The following is a 17,185-nucleotide window of genomic DNA, read 5'->3' on the forward strand; positions in this document are numbered from 1 at the left end:
CTACAAATCCCGGGCCAATGGGATTGCTCTTAAGAGCAATTTAGGGCTCCTGAAAGCAATCTCTTTTGGACAGCCCTCCCTTCACCAAAGGACACTGTGACCAATCAGCTCCCAGGCTGGGTGGGAGTACTACTGGCACGCTGTATTCTGCCATTTAGTACATCTCTATATCAGTTGCAGGAATGGCAGGCGAGAAGCATGTCTTTCTCTCCTGCTTGTGGGTTTCCTAGAGGCAGCTGGTTGCCCACTGTGAGAAATAGGACACTGAAGTAGATGGGCCTTTGGTCTGATCCAACACGGCTTTTCTTATGTAAGCCTCTAGATCAGCCATTTTCAATCACTGTGCCGTGGCACATTGGTGTGCTGCGAGTGGTCCACAGGTGTGCCACAGGAATTTGGGGAAAGGTCATTTATCAGTAGGGCCAGTGGGAGATGTGAGCCTCCCACTGGTGGCAGGGTGTGCGTTGTCAATTGTCAAAAACCTATTGGTGGGCCTTGACAATTTTAGTGCCTTGTCAGTGTGCCATGAGATGAAAAAGGTTGACAATCACTGCTCTAGATAAAGTACAAGCTCAGGGAAGAGCAACAGCCAAGCAAACTGGAGGGAGTGAGGTGAGGCAAGGCAACCCGGGAAGGAGAAACAAGGTAAGCTGGGAGGGGAATGTGTGTGCACTTTGCACACATGGAAATGACCCAGAACTGGGCCACACCCCAAGGCCTGGCAGACCCTTGCACTGACCCTGTGAAAAAAGTAAGTCCTAAAAGCCTGAAGCCTGCCTCCCCTGGACTAGATTCATTTATGACAGAGCAGAACCAGGTGTGTAGTCATAGCTGGACAACTGGATAAGCAGCTGGTGCCATCCAACTTAATTTGTGATGTTCAAGAAGGTGTACAGGTAGCAACAGCTGTGGCTCAAGTCTCCCAAGCATATTTATTAAAAACAAGCACGAGTCCTCCAGCAGAATAACGATATTTGAATGAAAAGCAGACTATGGTTGTGCAAGGATGTATTTTTATTGTGGAAAGAAATCGGTTTGTGCCCAGATTTGATCCTGAGAAGAAAAGATTCTGAGATTGGGTCTGGGTGCTATGCAGATGTTTCCCCAGGCTGACTCTTGTGAAGTGCAGCTAGGGAGGGGTGACACCAGTGGCAGGGTTTGGTTCATTTCCTTCCTCTCAGAATCAAGCCCATGAAAAGCTGACTAGAAATATTATCTCTGCCTCATCTTGTGAGGAAACTGAAAGAGAATATTGAAATTGAGATGAACTATTATGAACTCCAGTGCTTATTTCTTGTTGCTTTTGTGTGCAACCTGCCCTATTCGTTCCACTGGAGAGAGCCAATCCCCTGCATAAATGAGAACACCTTCAGTTGAAGCTAATGGAAAAACTGTTCTGAGCATTTTGCAGGACACATTTCTATGTGAAAGGGATGTGAGAGAAGATTCTCCTGAAGAGGGAGGGGGAAAAGTACAAACCTATTTTTAAACCTGTTTGGTTTTTTAATTGGCTTCAGTCTTTTTTAGAATAAACAGCTCATTTTAGCATGAGCATGTGAATTGCATCTCTCTTTGCCTCTCATGCTTCTCATTCTCTCTCTCTCAAATTAAAATAAACTTGTGTGCCAAAAAGGTGACTCGCATGCTCATGATAAACTAGCAGAGCAGAATAATATACACAGTATCATCAAATCACATTGTGAAACAGACTGTGTGAAGGAAAAAAAGAAGAAAAGAGCCATCCATTCAGCTCATATTAATATCATTGCTCATTAACATGCCATACCAACATAATAGAAACAATAAGCAATCAGACTTTATTAAAACCACAAACTCAGCAAAAATCAGTATAAAGGAGTCACTAATGGCATTGAAGCCAAGAAGTTAGTCATACACATACTAATATCTCTCTTTCTTTCTCTCTCTCCTCAAAAGGGGTGTTCTCTGTGTGCATTTGAGCTCCCTTGCCCGGAAAGGATTGTTGCATCAGGGTAGGATACTGTAATTATGATAAATCATGCAAAGAAAGTAAATTACAATGTATCTACTTATTTTGCATGATTTATTCTGGTGGCAAATTTTGCAAGGTTTGGAGAATTATTTTTTCATCATGAAGTGGCACAGGGGAAAGGTTGCTAGAATTAGATGCAGAGAACAATGAGATAAAATAGTGATTGGGGATCAAGGGGGAGGAATGTGAAGCTGAACAATGAGGGAATCTTGCCCTTTAGCCAGTAGAAGAATCACCATGTCCCTAATGTTTTATCAGAAGTAAAGTAAATACATTTCAGGCTTTATCTTCATTATTTTTAAAATTTTAGACAGCATTCTTTGAGGCACTTTATGAATAATAAACATAACAGGATCTAAAAACTTCCTTTAAAAACAAAAGTTTTTAAACTTTTTGAACTAAATTTCAGAATTTTATTAAAATTCTTAGATTTCTGAACCTGCTACCTAACTATGAATTATGAATTTGGACCCTATATGTACAACAATATGACCCTGTCATATAGCTTCACACACACAAGATCAGTGAAATTCCAGGTTATGAATACGTAGAATTTGTTGCAACATTCCTATGCATGCTTTCTAACTTGTGTACAGCGTATTCAGATCATAACACAGTGATCTGTGTAGACTTGCTGTAGTGATCGCCAACACTAAACAGAAGGTTCAGCTAGATGACCCCTTCCAACCCCTTCCAACTCTACCAGTCTATGATTTTAAGGTACAGTATTGCTTCCAGTTGATCCAGAAATAATTCTGATCAATTAAAAGATTTGTGATGCTTATTACATATCATTGCTACTTATCTAGGAGCTGATCTAGTTGAGCCAAAACACATCTCTTAAACCCTACCCTTTGAAAAAGAGAGTTAGGCTGCAGTCCTATAGGCTTTGACCTGGGAGAAAGTCCCACTTAATTTAAGAGGGCTTACTTCTGAGTTGACTTGCACTGTAAGCTAAGCAAATGTTTCATTTGTGCTTTATCCAGGATAGCTGCATCCACTCTGTCACATACTGAGATTCATCCTGGTAGGTTAGAGATAACAGTGCATTTCCTTTTGATATGACAAGAGTATTCTCAGAAATATTCTGTCCCAGAAGCATAGTATCAAGAAGATAAGGTTCACCGGCATTTAAAAACAGGGGGCTGAAGTTGCATAGAAAATTTACCCTGTACTGCAATTAGTTCTAGCTGGAAGTATTGACTGAATCAGGGGAAGAAATTAACTTGGTACCACCCGATGTACCTACGTTGACTGCTAAGCTCCAATGGCTGATCATCCTAGCCCCATGCCCCAGGGCAAAGGTCTGCAATGGTGCCCCCGCAGGATACCACTGCCTCCCCCAAGTGCAAAACCACCACCCCCACTCACCCCAACATTCCAGAGCCTCACGCAACTCCATAAAAACAGTCCTGCTGGATCAGGCCATAGGCCCATCTAGTCCAGCTTCCTGTATCTCACAGCGGTCCACCAAATGCCTGGGCAAGCCTCCTGAGGAAGCACAGTTTCCAACTACATCGGGAGCCTCTGTGAGACTTCTGCACAGTCCTAGAGGCACGCAAGGGTCTGTGCCTGGGGCATTTGCCCCTTTCACATAATGTCACGTCTGCCACTGCAGAGCTCCAAGGTTCTAAGAGTTTACCTACATAGTCAACCATTGATGTATAACAAGAAAAAAAGCCCTGTATCATGTATGCCAGTGTTTCTCAAACTGTGGGTCAGGACATAAGAACATAAGAACAGCCCCACTGGATCAGGCCATAGGCCCATCTAGTTCAGCTTCCTGTATCTCACAGCGGCCCACCAAATGCCCCAGGGAGCACACCAGATAACAAGAGACCTCATCCTGGTGCCCTCCCTTGCATCTGGCATTCTGACATAGCCCATTTCTAAAATCAGGAGGTTGCGCATACACATCATGGCTTGTACCCCGCAATGGATTTTTCCTCCAGAAACTTGTCCAATCCCCTTTTAAAGGCGTCCAGGCCAGTCGCCATCACCACATCCTGTGGCAAGGAGTTCCACAGACCAACCACACGCTGAGTAAAGAAATATTTTCTTTTGTCTGTTCTAACTCTCCCAACACTCAATTTTAGTGGATGTCCCCTGGTTCTGGTGTTATGTGAGAGTGTAAAGAGCATCTCCCTATCCACTCTGTCCATCCCCTGCATAATTTTGTATGTCTCAATCATGTCCCCCCTCAAGCGTCTCTTTTCTAGGCTGAAGAGACCCAAATGCCATAGCCTTTCGTCATAAGGAAGGTGCCCCAGCCCCGTAATCATCTTAGTCGCTCTCTTTTGCACCTTTTCCATTTCCACTATGTCTTTTTTGAGATGTGGTGACCAGAACTGGACACAATACTCCAGGTGTGGCCTTACCATCGATTTGTACAATGGCATTATAATATTAGCCGATTTGTTCTCAATACCTTTTCTAATGATCCCAAGCATAGAATTGGCCCACTAGGACCAACTAGGGAGGACGCGTGCCCATTTCAGTTGGGTTCCCATTCATTTCAATCTTTTATTTTTAATATATTAGACTTGATACTACAGTGGTATGTAACTGCATTTGGGGAAACGTAATAGACCTGTACTTTTAACAAGCTACTATGTAAATTCTTTTAAAAAATGATAGTCAATGGGACTTACTCCTTGCTAAGTGTGGGTAGGATTGCAGCCTAGGATTGTTAAAAATTGTCCTGCTTGATGATGTCACTTCCAGTCATAACATCATTTCCGGTGGGTCCTGACAGATTCTCATTCTAAAAAGTGGGTCCCAGTGCTAAATGTGTGAGAACCACTGATGTATGCAGTCCTCCTTTTATATCTAAGCATTTCTGCTACCTTCATCCTCTGGAGTACAGCAGACTTGCTTAGGATAAACTTGAATTTAATGAAACTCTATTTATAGTGAGTTATAAAATAAAAGACTTGGATAATTGGAGTGCATTGTTGTTTCCAGGTAGTAGTAAAACTACTCTAGCATAAAACTTCTGGAAGAGGAAGAGAGATGGAGCAGGGGGCCATACTTCATGACTGCCTGAGTCATCTTACCAGTGTTACTCAGGAAAAGCCTTGCAGTGGCCTTGGTGGAGCTGTTCACATGAATGGTGGACATGTGTCCTTGAATGTGGTGTACTCTGAAAATGCGAAGCTGCTTTATACTGGGTCAGACCATCAATCCACCTAATACTGGGCCAGCCTGATTGCTAGCAGCAGCTCTTCAGCATCTCAAGCAAAAGTCCTTCCCAGAACCTGGGACTTGATATATGCAATGTGTGTGTTCTACCATTAAGCTATGGTCCCTCCCCTACATTTCTAGTTGACTTTGTTAGAGATGCCACAATGGTTGGCAACCTTCAGTCTTGAAAGACTATGGTACAAGCCTATAGCACCCAGTATTCCCAGGCGGTCTCCCATCCAAGTACGAACCAGGCCTGACCCTGCTTAGCTTCCAAGATCAGACAAGATCAGGCATCTGCAGGGTAACAGTTACTGCAGAGTTCTGCTGTATTCTGTATTCAATGTAGAATTAGGTTTGAATCACAATCTGCCTATGTGATAGGACCTGTCACTGTTGATGGGTCTGCCAGTGTCCATGTCCCTGGCCTGCAATCTGCCCTGGAGTTGTGCACTGTGGTGTCATTGAATGGCTGCATGTTGTGTCCTTTGCTTCAAAGTGGTGTGTTGAAAATGTGGTTTGGGTGGTACATGCAGAGTTTGGCACACAGTGAAACCAACTTTGCCACACACCCAGATCATAAACCACACATGCTATGCCATTCAACCCACTGTTAGCAGCTTTGTAGTGTGACATGGTATGGGTCAAGTTACTAGCTGGGTGCTGTTATGGTAAAGCATTTGCAAGCCACAAGCTATACATCTGCACCAGATGTCCTTCTGTACTTATTCTTTCAGTTCTCCTTTGTTTGGTGCAAATCAGTTCAGCTCCATAAACTTCAGGGAATAAGGAATGTAAGTTTGTAACAGCTGGAGACCTGGCCTCTTGTTTAGAAAGGCAAGATTATACACAGCACTTAAAAAAAAAAATTAATCAGCTCCAAATATGATTTACATTAAATATATATAATTCTACTCCCATTAACGTAATGATAATAAATTGATGCAGTAATCTTATTATTATTGCTGTGTACTGCAGAGAGCCAATTATTCCCTAATGCAGCATTGTATTAAAACAAGCAACACGTATATTAAATTAAAGTCATCATAACATGAACCCAGCATCAAGAGGATTAGAATTTCAGCACAGTAAAATTGTTTAGCAAAGGCAAACTTGGCCCAGGCTACATTTAATGACCAGCTCTGCCACAGGCTCTCAGGGCTGCTGAGAGCTGGCACTGGGCCAGGGCAAGATGCCTGATTGCCCCCTTCCTAAATTTCCCTACAAACCAAATACATTTTAAAAACAAGTTTTTGACAGTTTTAATTTAGCATGAGCAAGACTGAAACTAAATGAAAACATTTATCAAAATGAGATAATTACTTTGCATAGTGCCACTGCGTTCACTGGTGGTCCTGGCCACCATGCCCCCGGAGTACCCCCTGGCCACCATACCCCCGGGGAGGAACAAAGGCTGACCCCTCAACCAGAAGGAGGCCCAACACCTCCTTCCCCTATTCAAAGAGGAGAAAGCCAGGCAGGTCTTTCAGAGATAGCTGTGATCACATAGGCCATTCTGAGCCTTTCTGAAACCCCCCCCCCGCCTCCTCCTCTTTAAATAGGGGAAGGAGGGGCGGTTCTGAGGAGAGCCAGTCCTCTGAGAACCTGTCCTCCTTCTCAGGTCTTCCCCCTCCTTCCCCAATTTAAAGAGGAGGAGGCTGGGTGGAAGTTTCAGAAAGGCTCAGAGTAGCTGTACAGTTACAGCCACCTCAGAGCCTTTTTTAGCTACCTGTTCTCTTCTTTAAAAAAATAGCGGAGATAGGGGTGGCCCCCAGAAAGGCTCTGAGGGTGGCTGCAATTGTGGCCACCCTTGGAGCTTTTTCACTACACTCTGAGGGCCCCCCACCCTCCTCCGCTATTTTTTTAAAGCGGCACTGGTGATGGGGGGTGTGCAACAGGTCAGGGGGAGTGATTTTGCCACCCTCCTGTATGGCATCCTGGAGCTTTTGCCCCCTTGCCTCCCCCCAGGAACGCCACTGACCGTTTCTTTTCTTCTACCTCAGCAAAAGCCTCCTTGTTTGCTTTTTCTTCTAATAATGCACAGGTATCCAAGGAGTGGCTTTCACTACCTCCTTCATTACTATCTGATGATTTTGAGACAAAGACCAAGTGAAACAATATTGCCTGACCTGTTTTTGATTTTTCATTTTTTTTCTCTTTTTTCTTTTCTGTGCTCCAGACTTATTACATTTGTCCTCCATAATGTTAATTTCATCTTCAGACAATGCCGAAACACATGTAGCTTGATCTAATGCCTTGTGTTCTAGACACACACTGAACTAGAAGAAGGGGTGGAAGAGCGGAGGAGCCTAGGAATTCTGTGAACTGTACTGGTGACTGAGGCCTACTAGTTCAGATCTGAAGGTTTAAGTTTCATTTCCCTGTGTTTGAACTGTATTCATACATGTTGGTTCTTATGGACAAGACCTGGGCTGCATTTCCACCACAGCTTTAATCCACTTTCAGTGGATTTCTATTACCCCAATTCATTATTGGGGGGGGGGGGGAACCTATGGTTTGTTAAGGAATCTGAGAGCTGGTAGAGATACCCTTAATACAGCAGTTTTCAAACTCTCAGGGAGTTTGAAAACCACTGTAAGTCTTGGCGGGGGGGAGGCAGTGGGGTGAGGGGAAGGCAGTGATGCAATCCTCAGGATCGCATCGTTCAGGGGGGCTGCAGGAACTGGGATGTACTCACCAGTCCCTGCAGCAGCGTCCTGGGGGTGCGTGCAGAAAGTTGAAGAAAGTGCACTTTCAGCATGCTGGGGAGCAGGGCCTCTGACAGGAATTTTATCAGGGGGTACAAAGTTTCTTTTGGGCCCCTTCTCAAAAGGGGAGGGGGCAATGGCAGCAGGCAGAGTGGGGGGTAGTGAGTGCATCCCAGTCCCTGCAGCCCCATTAGCGGCACGATCCTAGGGATCGCATTGCTGCCTTCCCCCCTGCCCCCGCCCCTTAAGGGGGCAGAGGTCAGGACCCTCAGGCTGGGGCGTCGCAATGCCCCAGTCTGAATACCACTGCTGTAATAGACTACAGTCTCCAGAATGCATTGGGGGTATAGAAGTACATTTGAAAGTGGATTAAAGCTGTAGTGGAAACATAGCGCTGTAGAGGCTGAAACTGAGAAATCCAAATTTATTTGATAATAAATTTGTTTTGTACTGTATAGGGTTTTTTTAGTCATGCCCTGGGGGGCCTGGGATTTGGCCCCTTCCCCCTCTGTCTTCAGGGCTGCCGGCTATCTTCAGGCCTGCCGGCAAGTGACAGGAGTCTTGCTGAGTTTGTTGAGGAATGAGAACCACCCTTATGATCAGTGCTCATGCTGCATAGGGTTGCTTACCACCTATTCATAATTTGCATGGATTGTTCATATTTTGGGAGCTTTGTCCACAATAAGTAGAAAACCAATGATGTGCAGAGGCTGCCCATATTTTTGGTTGTCGTGAATCATTTCTCTTAAGAAACAGAATCTCAATGGACAATAGCAAATTGCTTCTGAATGAAATGCTGAAAATACTGTATGTTATTTTCAAAATCATCCTCTTAATGGCCTACCACAATTTTAAAAAAATAAAATTCAAACAGAGCCATTGGAGAAAGAAGGGAGGCAAGAGCTCAGTGATGGAGACACAGCAGAATCAAAGTTCATAACTCATTTTTCTGTCCTCCTAAGAGGAGTGGAGTAGAGTTAATTCAAGTTATTTAATTCCTTTGTATCTAAAGGTCAAGTGACCCTTTACCGCAAGTGCATGCTCAGCCTTTCCATGTTTGCTGTTTCACAGTAAATAGCAGCTGGATTGGGGGCCCCTACAGATCAGGATTACAAAGGGGGGGAAGGGATTCAACTCCACCTCCCCTTCCCTCCCCACCACACACACACACACACACACACACACACACACTGCCATGATTCCAATCTGGATCAAACCATCTCCTCACCCCCTGTGGCTGCTATTTGTTAAGGGATAAAAAGCAAATAAGGAACTGACTAGAAGAAAATTTTGGAAGAAAAGTTTTAAGCATTTGCAGCCCAAGGTTTAGAATAGCTCACCCTCCTCATCCTCTGCCGCAGCAACGTGATAATAAGGAGTGATTGAATAATTGCCATTATTGTGCAACCTCCAATCAAGTTATGAAGTCACATTTCTTTGAGTGAGAGTCATGAGGCTCCATTAGTGAATCTGGAAGACAAGTCTTGGCTGTCATTGCGGGGGAGAAGCTGACACATACATCCTCCACGCTACAGTATAGAAAGCTGGTGGATAAAAATAACCAAAGCTACGCAGAGGGATTAACACTTGTTTGCATTGCCATATATCTAATTTTGACACCTCCAACACATTTGTTCAGCAGAAAAGGAATGAAGGGTGGCAGCTGGTGTGGGTGAAAAGCTCCATCAAATGGAGCTACTCTGCTAGGTTCACTGACGGAAGTGAAGCCCAGGGCAGTGCAGTGAGAGTCAGTGGCTGGAGATGTCTGTCTACATCTATAAGAAGTCTCATGTCCAAGTTGGAGTGTGAGGCTTTCCTGCTCTGGTTCCATAGCAGCAGTCAAATCCATCAGTCAGATGGATCATGCTGTTCCATAAAATGTGTCACCTGGAGTTAGCATTCCCAGGCTGTGTCTTTCCTCAGATCATCAGATGCTGTATCGGAAATATCTGTCTTTGTCAGTGGGTGGTTTTCAGTTTCCTGGCTGTTCCCTGTGGCCTGGCCTATGTGTTCTTTTTTGCCCTCATCCCAGATCCACCACTTCCTTAGATCCTGCACTCTTTCCCTCCTCTCATCCTGATCCTCTCAAGTCACTGAGAGCAACTCTGAGATGTTCTTTCCACTAAGGAAACTGACTTTTTACTGCACTCTTTCCTCATTATCCATACCCTGAAAGCTGCCCTCATAGCAAAAATCCAGATAACACATACAATTGGGGGGAAACTATTACCCATGGCTCACTGGCATATGTCCACGGCTTACTTTATGTTTGTTTTTATTATTTTTCCTATAAATGTCTTTGTTGCTTTTCTAGTAAAATAAGTTCCAAAAGCAACTTACAACATGAAGTTTTTAAAAATGTGTTTAATTTTTGTAACACTGCAACCATACCAATTAGAACTGAGCTGAAAGTTGGGGAGAGGATGTGAACATTATCCTGAAACCTCACTTTTTGTGTCACTACCACCATCTGTTCATGTAATCCTGGTGGCAGCAGCTCTCACTCTCCTTGCTGCTGGGTGTTTCTTCTCCAGATTTCTCACATTCCTAGCCAGCCTTGCTTCTTTCTTCCTGAAGTCAAATCTAAGTGAGGGCAGGAGCAGAAACCAGTGCTACTTACCCTCAGTTTGGAAAACTCTGCCCTCACTACTAGCACCAATAAATGGGGTGAACACTTTGTTCCTGTTTTGCAATCTCTCCCCCCCCCCCCCCAATTTGCCAAAAGCTGCCAGGTAAAGTGACTGGTGTCACTCTACCTGTAAACACTGGTGTAATTCAGCTGTCAAGTGAAATTGCAATTAGCAGAAGGCCATATACTTTGCATGCGTGAAGCCTCAAATCTGGTAGCAATTCTCATTGAAAGGATATCAGGAAGCAGGCCTGAAAGTCATTAAGGTTTCATAATAATAAGAACAATAATAATATACAGTATTTATATACCGCCTTTCTTGGTCTTTATTCAAGACTTTATTCAAGGCGGTTTACATAGGCAGGCTTATTAAATCCACGCAGGGATTTTTACAAATTGAAAGAAGGTTCTTTCTTTCAAGAACCACTACATTCAAGGTGTTACACTCCGATCTGGTTTAACATTCTGGCCTCCATCCTCCCACGCTCTGAGCAGATGGAACAGCTCAGCTGCAGCTTGCCAGCTGCTTCAAGGTCGCACGGTGCCGGTGGCCTCGAACTGGCGACCTTGTGGATGTTAATCTTCAGGCAAATGGAGGCTCTACCCTCTAGACCAGACCTCCTGCCCATACTTCATACTGCCCTCATAGCATAATACCTCTCACATAATACCAGAACCAGGGGACATCCACTAAAATTGAGTGTTGGGCGGGTTAGGACAGACAAAAGAAAATATTTCTTTACTCAGCGCGTGGTCGGTCTGTGGAACTCCTTGCCACAGGATGTGGTGCTGGCGTCTAGCCTAGACGCCTTTAAAAGGGGATTGGACGAGTTTCTGGAGGAAAAATCCATTATGGGGTACAAGCCATGATGTGTATGCGCAACCTCCTGATTTTAGGAATGGGTTAAGTCAGAATGCCAGATGTAGGGGAGAGCACCAGGACGAGGTCTCTTGTTATCTGGTGTGCTCCCTGGGGCATTTGGTGGGCCGCTGTGAGATACAGGAAGCTGGACTAGATGGGCCTATGGCCTGATCCAGTGGGGCTGTTCTTATGTTCTTATGTTCTTAGCAGTATTGGCTCTCCTTTGCCTCATTGGCCCATGTAGCTTTGTGTTATCTGTGCTGACCAGCAGAGGGTCTCCAGGGTTTCAGCCAGGAGTTTCTATCTGCTCTACCTGGAGATGCTGGGTTTGAATCTGGGACCTTCCACATACATTCTATCATTGAGCTACCCTCAGTTTGACTCTGTATAAGGCAGCTTCTATCCTCAGGTTGCTGAGAAAAGAAAGCAGTGGCAAAAGAGCAAAGTGTAATTCTGTGGGCCACCAACATGTAATCAGCAAACACTGTTCAGTTCAGCATGGGATCTACTGGTGAATTTCACACAGGTATTTTCCCCAACACTCCTCTGTGCAATCATTCCCAAACGTGCTCATGCTTATCAGAGAAAAGAATTGTATGAACTACCAGCACATCAACACACACAGGCAAGCAATTTTCATCATCACAGCAGGCCCCCCAAAATTGCTGCTGTGATTGTGGAAATTGCTGCTATCCATAAGCACATGGACTACCAAGAGTGATTACACAAAGAAAGTCAGTCAGGAAAATACCTAAGTGCACTGGCTCTTGGGCTTCTGCAAACATAAACCTCAGAGCAGTCCATACTGTCTATGTGACTTCTGCTTTGCATTCCATACCCAGCATTCTGCTTGTGTGGTGCCTTGTTACATGAGGATTTCATATGCTATGCATGGCTAATATTGACATCTCCATACTGGTCATGAGGCCAAGTTATATGTGATGGGAACAGCCACATTTGTTGTTCATATGTCTTCCTCATTCATATATAAAGTGGGAGGTAGGATCTCATTTTAATGTCAAAACAGCACAGGAATAAAAGCCAAACTCTCCCCCTGTTTTCCTGTGGTCCTTTGCCTCAGATACTTTCCTCCCAATGTGATTCACCAGTACTGGAGCCAGGCTGGGAGGAAAGTACTTGGACAAACAGGCTGTGAGAAGGTAACACATGGGTGAGCTCAGCTTCCCTTGCTATCACATCTCTTTTCATGAAAAAATGAGCACCATCATCCCACCCCTTTATACAGGGTGAACCAAAAGTAGGTGGACAGTAAATCATAACATTTATTTTGAGATTACATATACAGTTATATTTACTAATACAATTAAATATAATTTAATATAGTAATATAACACAAACGCCATAGTTATAATGAACAGCATCGTTATAGTATAACCCTAACACAAACCCTATTCCACCTACTGTCCACCTACTTTTGGTTCACCCTGTATATAGGTACGTTCAGACATGAGTAAACAAATACAGGCATGCGCTGCTTAACAACCATTCACTTAACGACAGATCGCATATATGACGGCTGTCAAAGCACAATAAAGATACTCTTAATGAGGCAATCACATCTCCCATAGCCTGCAGCAGAGTGTCTTTACACAACGCTCTTAATGCAAAGAAGAGGCAAACTATCTCCAGTAGCCTGTGCAACCAGCTAGTGTCTGGCAGGGAGTGTCTGTTTACACAACAGGCAATAGATTGGACTGGATGTTCACTTAATGACCTAATTGCATAACAACGGGGATTGGAGAACAGATCCCAGTTGTTAAGTGGCGCACACCTGTATTGCTGTCACATTTGTTTAGTTCCTAAGTCTAGAGGGAGTAAAGAATCTGATATTACATGAGTGGTCTGAAAAAAAGATCTGTGCCCAAAGACACAATTGGTAGTAATGGAGGGAATGTGGAGGGTACATGAAAACAGTAAGAAGAGAAATGGAGGCAGAGTCTTTTTGTGATTAGTTCAGCATTTAACAGATAGTTGTGAAAGGGGAGGGTTGAGAAAAATGAAAATGTTGGAGTGGATTCAGATGGAAAAGGCTCTGGGTGGGAGTTTTCCATTGATAGAGACAAGAAGACCCTTCACAGAAAGCTAGCCTTCCAGTATTCTGACCGGTGTGATTTGTTTTCCCATCTCTACTAGATCTACCTGTCATGGAAGAGTGGCCCAGGTGAGGTGAAGCACTGGAAAGATATGATTTCGCACCCCCGGCAGGCTGTGGCACAGTGGCACCAGCTGAAGGCCTGAGAAGCAGCGGCCAATGACACGCTCTGGATTTCAGTGCACCGAGTCAACGTTTATTGGCCACACTCTCACTATTTTATGCACAACGGCTACACCCAGGTCTCCCCCAGGGGGAAAAGCTCGGGGATGACTGCAGGCAAAGGGAGCAAACCTGAATCATGTACCAAACTCTGGGAAAGTGGCATTGGTGCCCAATGTGCTGTTTCAGCATACAGCACCATCAGGAGCATTGTTACTCCCCAACCTCCTGCTTTAGCCTTTCCTTCAGACTCCTTATGTAGAAAGAACAAGAGAAAGAGAGAGAGAGAGAGAGAGAGAGAGAGAGAGACCAGAGCAGACCAGCACTCTCCAGTTGAAAGTGGCCTCAGCACTGATTTTTTTTAGGTTCACAGTGTAGGAATGACACTGGCATGATGGGAGGAGAGGGGTCTGCTATCGCCATACAAGACTTCCTATGAGTTCTTCCAGCCAAAGGCCCATTGGGATGGCACCCTACTCCGCCATGAGAAAGTGAGCCCCCACTGGTGGCTGCCCAGGCCTATGAGGGGGAATGGCAAGGAAATCACATTCTTGGTTTCAATGAGGTTGTTTCTTTATAATTCAATAAAACTTGTAAGAGTAATAAGAATAATATAAATAATAATGCCAGCTAGACCTTTGTCCTGGCCGGAACTCTCAGCAAAGGGGAGAGGAGTCATGATACTCCCACAGCCCCCTCTGTGTTTTGTGTGCGTGTGTGCGTGTATGTTGTGACTATGCCTGCAGGACATCCATGTGTCACTTGTGTTCTCTTTCTCTCAACCCTAGAGAAATTGTTTCCCTGAGGGGGTTTGATTGATTGACAGCCCAACAGGAACTGAGGGAGAGCTCATGCCATAAGGGGAAGGAGGAGCAACCAGGTTGGGAAGTCAGAGCTTTAGGTTGGGAAAGGGGAAAGGAAGAGGCCATCTATCTCCACTGCTCTGTGACTTATGGAACGGAAATCTATGAAACACACACATCACAAGCTAAAGCAGCGCCTAATCTTCTTGCTTGGCAGAGGGGAAGGAGACACCCCAAGTTTCTTAGGTAAGCAACACAATCTGCCCCAGTCAACATTCCAACAACCATGTAACAAATGGTGCCAAGCAGCTCACCACTTACTTTAAGGTCCCCTCCTTGTTCTCAGTGCTCCCTCCAGCCATCCACAAGCTCAAGTACCCCCACCCACACCCCTGTATCTGGTGTGTCTTGGCACAAACTTTCCACCTTGACTCCAAGCCTTGCTTTTACGCAGCCCACACATGAACACCCCCTCTCACTTTCTGGGAGCTTTCCCACTTCACATACTCTCCTGTCGCACTGATACAATTGATTGCCTGGAAACTTAACTTCTTCTTAGCATTTACATCTCCCAAATGTTAGTTCTCCTCAGATTAGTGACCATTACAAAGAAGAGTAAGATTATTCAGAGAAACCAAGGTTTCCCTAGAGTGAGTCAGTGGAATATCCCTTACATTGTCCAAACTGTCCAGTTCTCCAATGCAGAAGGTTTGAATAGTTCATGCAGTGTCTCCCAACTTATCCCTTAACTTTCTTTTTGATGGAATGCTCTGTTCTCTGCTTTTTCTTCCTCGTTGCCTGATATACCTCATCATTCAGTACCAGGGAGAACTAAGGAAAGCTCTCTCCTCCCCCCCCCCCCCAGGTAGAGAGAATTGTTTTGAGAATCACTCAAAATAGCTAAGAAAGCTGCTCAAGATAGATGGACATTCCTGTGAATACAGGGACTGAGAGGCTCTGACAAATTCTTCACTCTTCCTAGATCTTTGTCACAGACTTATCTTACCTTTCCTGCAAGCACAAAGCAATAGCCAGTCCCCACAAGGATCACCTTTTTCATATCTTGAAGTCAACATGACTTTTACAGTAATATCTGTAGAGGGTGTAGAGCGTGAGGCTGCAATCCTAACCACACTTTCCTGAGAGTAAGCCCCATTGAACAAAATGACTTACTTCTGAGTAGACCTGGTTAGGATTGTGCCCTGATTGTCATAGTCTTATGAATGTTTTGACAAGTGACCTGATGGCTGATCACCATATTCTTATTTTTTTTGTTTTTTCAAAAGTGAGTCAAGCCAGGCTATATCCAGCTCACACAACCACTCTGCACATGCCTGCCATTCCCGTTTCCCCCCCCAGCCCAGATTACTCTGTCAAAGAGGATCATCTGAGTTGTTTTTTATGTCAGTGCAGCTTAATATTGCACACACCACAAACCTTCCTAATATGTGTAATGTGCTATTATATGATTGTGTCAAATATCCAAGTAACCCCTCTGCCATACTACAATATCTAGTAGAAACCCACACCTGGGAACATGTGCAGAATGGTTTTTGTGAGAAGAAGCAGAGATTTGATCTTGACAGATATTGAAAACTTTACCAAATCTGTTTAATTCAACAAAACCCTCTTGACGGGCAATTCGTGTTGGCTTCTGTGTGTCAAACATGAATGTGTGACTCATCCCCAAAGTGGCATTGGCAAGTTGCAGTCAGGTGTGGCACAAATGCTTTAATACATTGCTCTTGCGTCCTTAGTCTAAGGCAGGCTGATTGGCTAAAGGAGGTCCAGGGAATGGCCTGTAGTGCTCTCTGTCCCTTTTCCCAGGCTACTGTCCATTCTTCCACCTGGAAACTGCCTCATTTTCCCAGATTACCCAGTGCCATCGTGTTTCACCAGAAGCCCCACCTGTACAGCTTCTGAGGTACTATCAAAGGGCAGCAAATGGTCCATTATTACAGTACTTTAAAAAAAAAATTTTTTTTACCACAATGGGTTGCACAACTTGGATTTTTCTGCCTGGGCCACCAAATATCCTTGAGCTGTCTGCACAAGTATCTCTGCTTCTAGGATGGATGCAATGTTTTTTAGCAGATGGTCAGGTCAATACTGCAGGTACTTGAATCCTTCATCTAAAGTGAAGGTAAAGTAGGCCTCAGTCTCAGAGGCCCTTTACTATTCATGCATTCACTGTATCTTTCACTCAAACTGTCCATACCAAAGACTTTAAATTTTCCCTTTGCATTATGTGCAGCTAGCGACCTATAATCCAGTTCCCAGTAGGAATGTGTTGCATTTTAATCCACAAAACTGCATATCCAATGTATGCTGTAACCCTTGAGACGATTCACGAGGCTGATTGCAGTTGGGACCGAGAATCATTTAAAGCACTGTTTCTCAACATTTGTCCCCCACTGCACCACTTTGCATGGCCCACCTATTGGAAGTACCGCTGGAAGTAACAGGTGATGATGGCATTGCCAGTTACTTCTGGATTGGGAGGCGAGACAAAATGCAACAAACACCAGTAAGAGGCTCAGGGCAGAGGGAGGGCTTTTTCAAGCATGAAAAAAGCACATGCTGGAGCTCTTACTTCTGCTTGTCGTGTTGCATTGCTGGTCTCACTGCCAGGCAATGTGGGTCTCTCCTGTGCCACCAGACACCATCTCAAGTACTGGTGGTACAAGTACCACTGGTTGAGAAACATTTGTTTA

The 17,185-nt window shown here is 44.5% G+C and overlaps 1 protein-coding gene across 1 annotated transcript in view; it reads left to right on the forward strand.

The window, feature by feature from the left end:
• The window catches only part of SYT7 (synaptotagmin 7), a 271,832-nt gene extending 257,850 nt beyond the window's left edge, over positions 1–13,982 (forward strand). Inside the window, exon 13 of the mRNA XM_066635941.1 lies at positions 13,548–13,982. Within this exon, the coding sequence (XP_066492038.1) occupies positions 13,548–13,652 (105 nt within the window). The 3' untranslated portion in view covers positions 13,653–13,982. The remainder of the gene's footprint in view (positions 1–13,547) is intronic.
• The last annotated feature ends 3,203 nt before the right edge of the window (positions 13,983–17,185 follow it).

Source organism: Tiliqua scincoides, chromosome 1 (assembly GCF_035046505.1).
Source record: "Tiliqua scincoides isolate rTilSci1 chromosome 1, rTilSci1.hap2, whole genome shotgun sequence".
NCBI lineage: Eukaryota > Metazoa > Chordata > Lepidosauria > Squamata > Scincidae > Tiliqua > Tiliqua scincoides.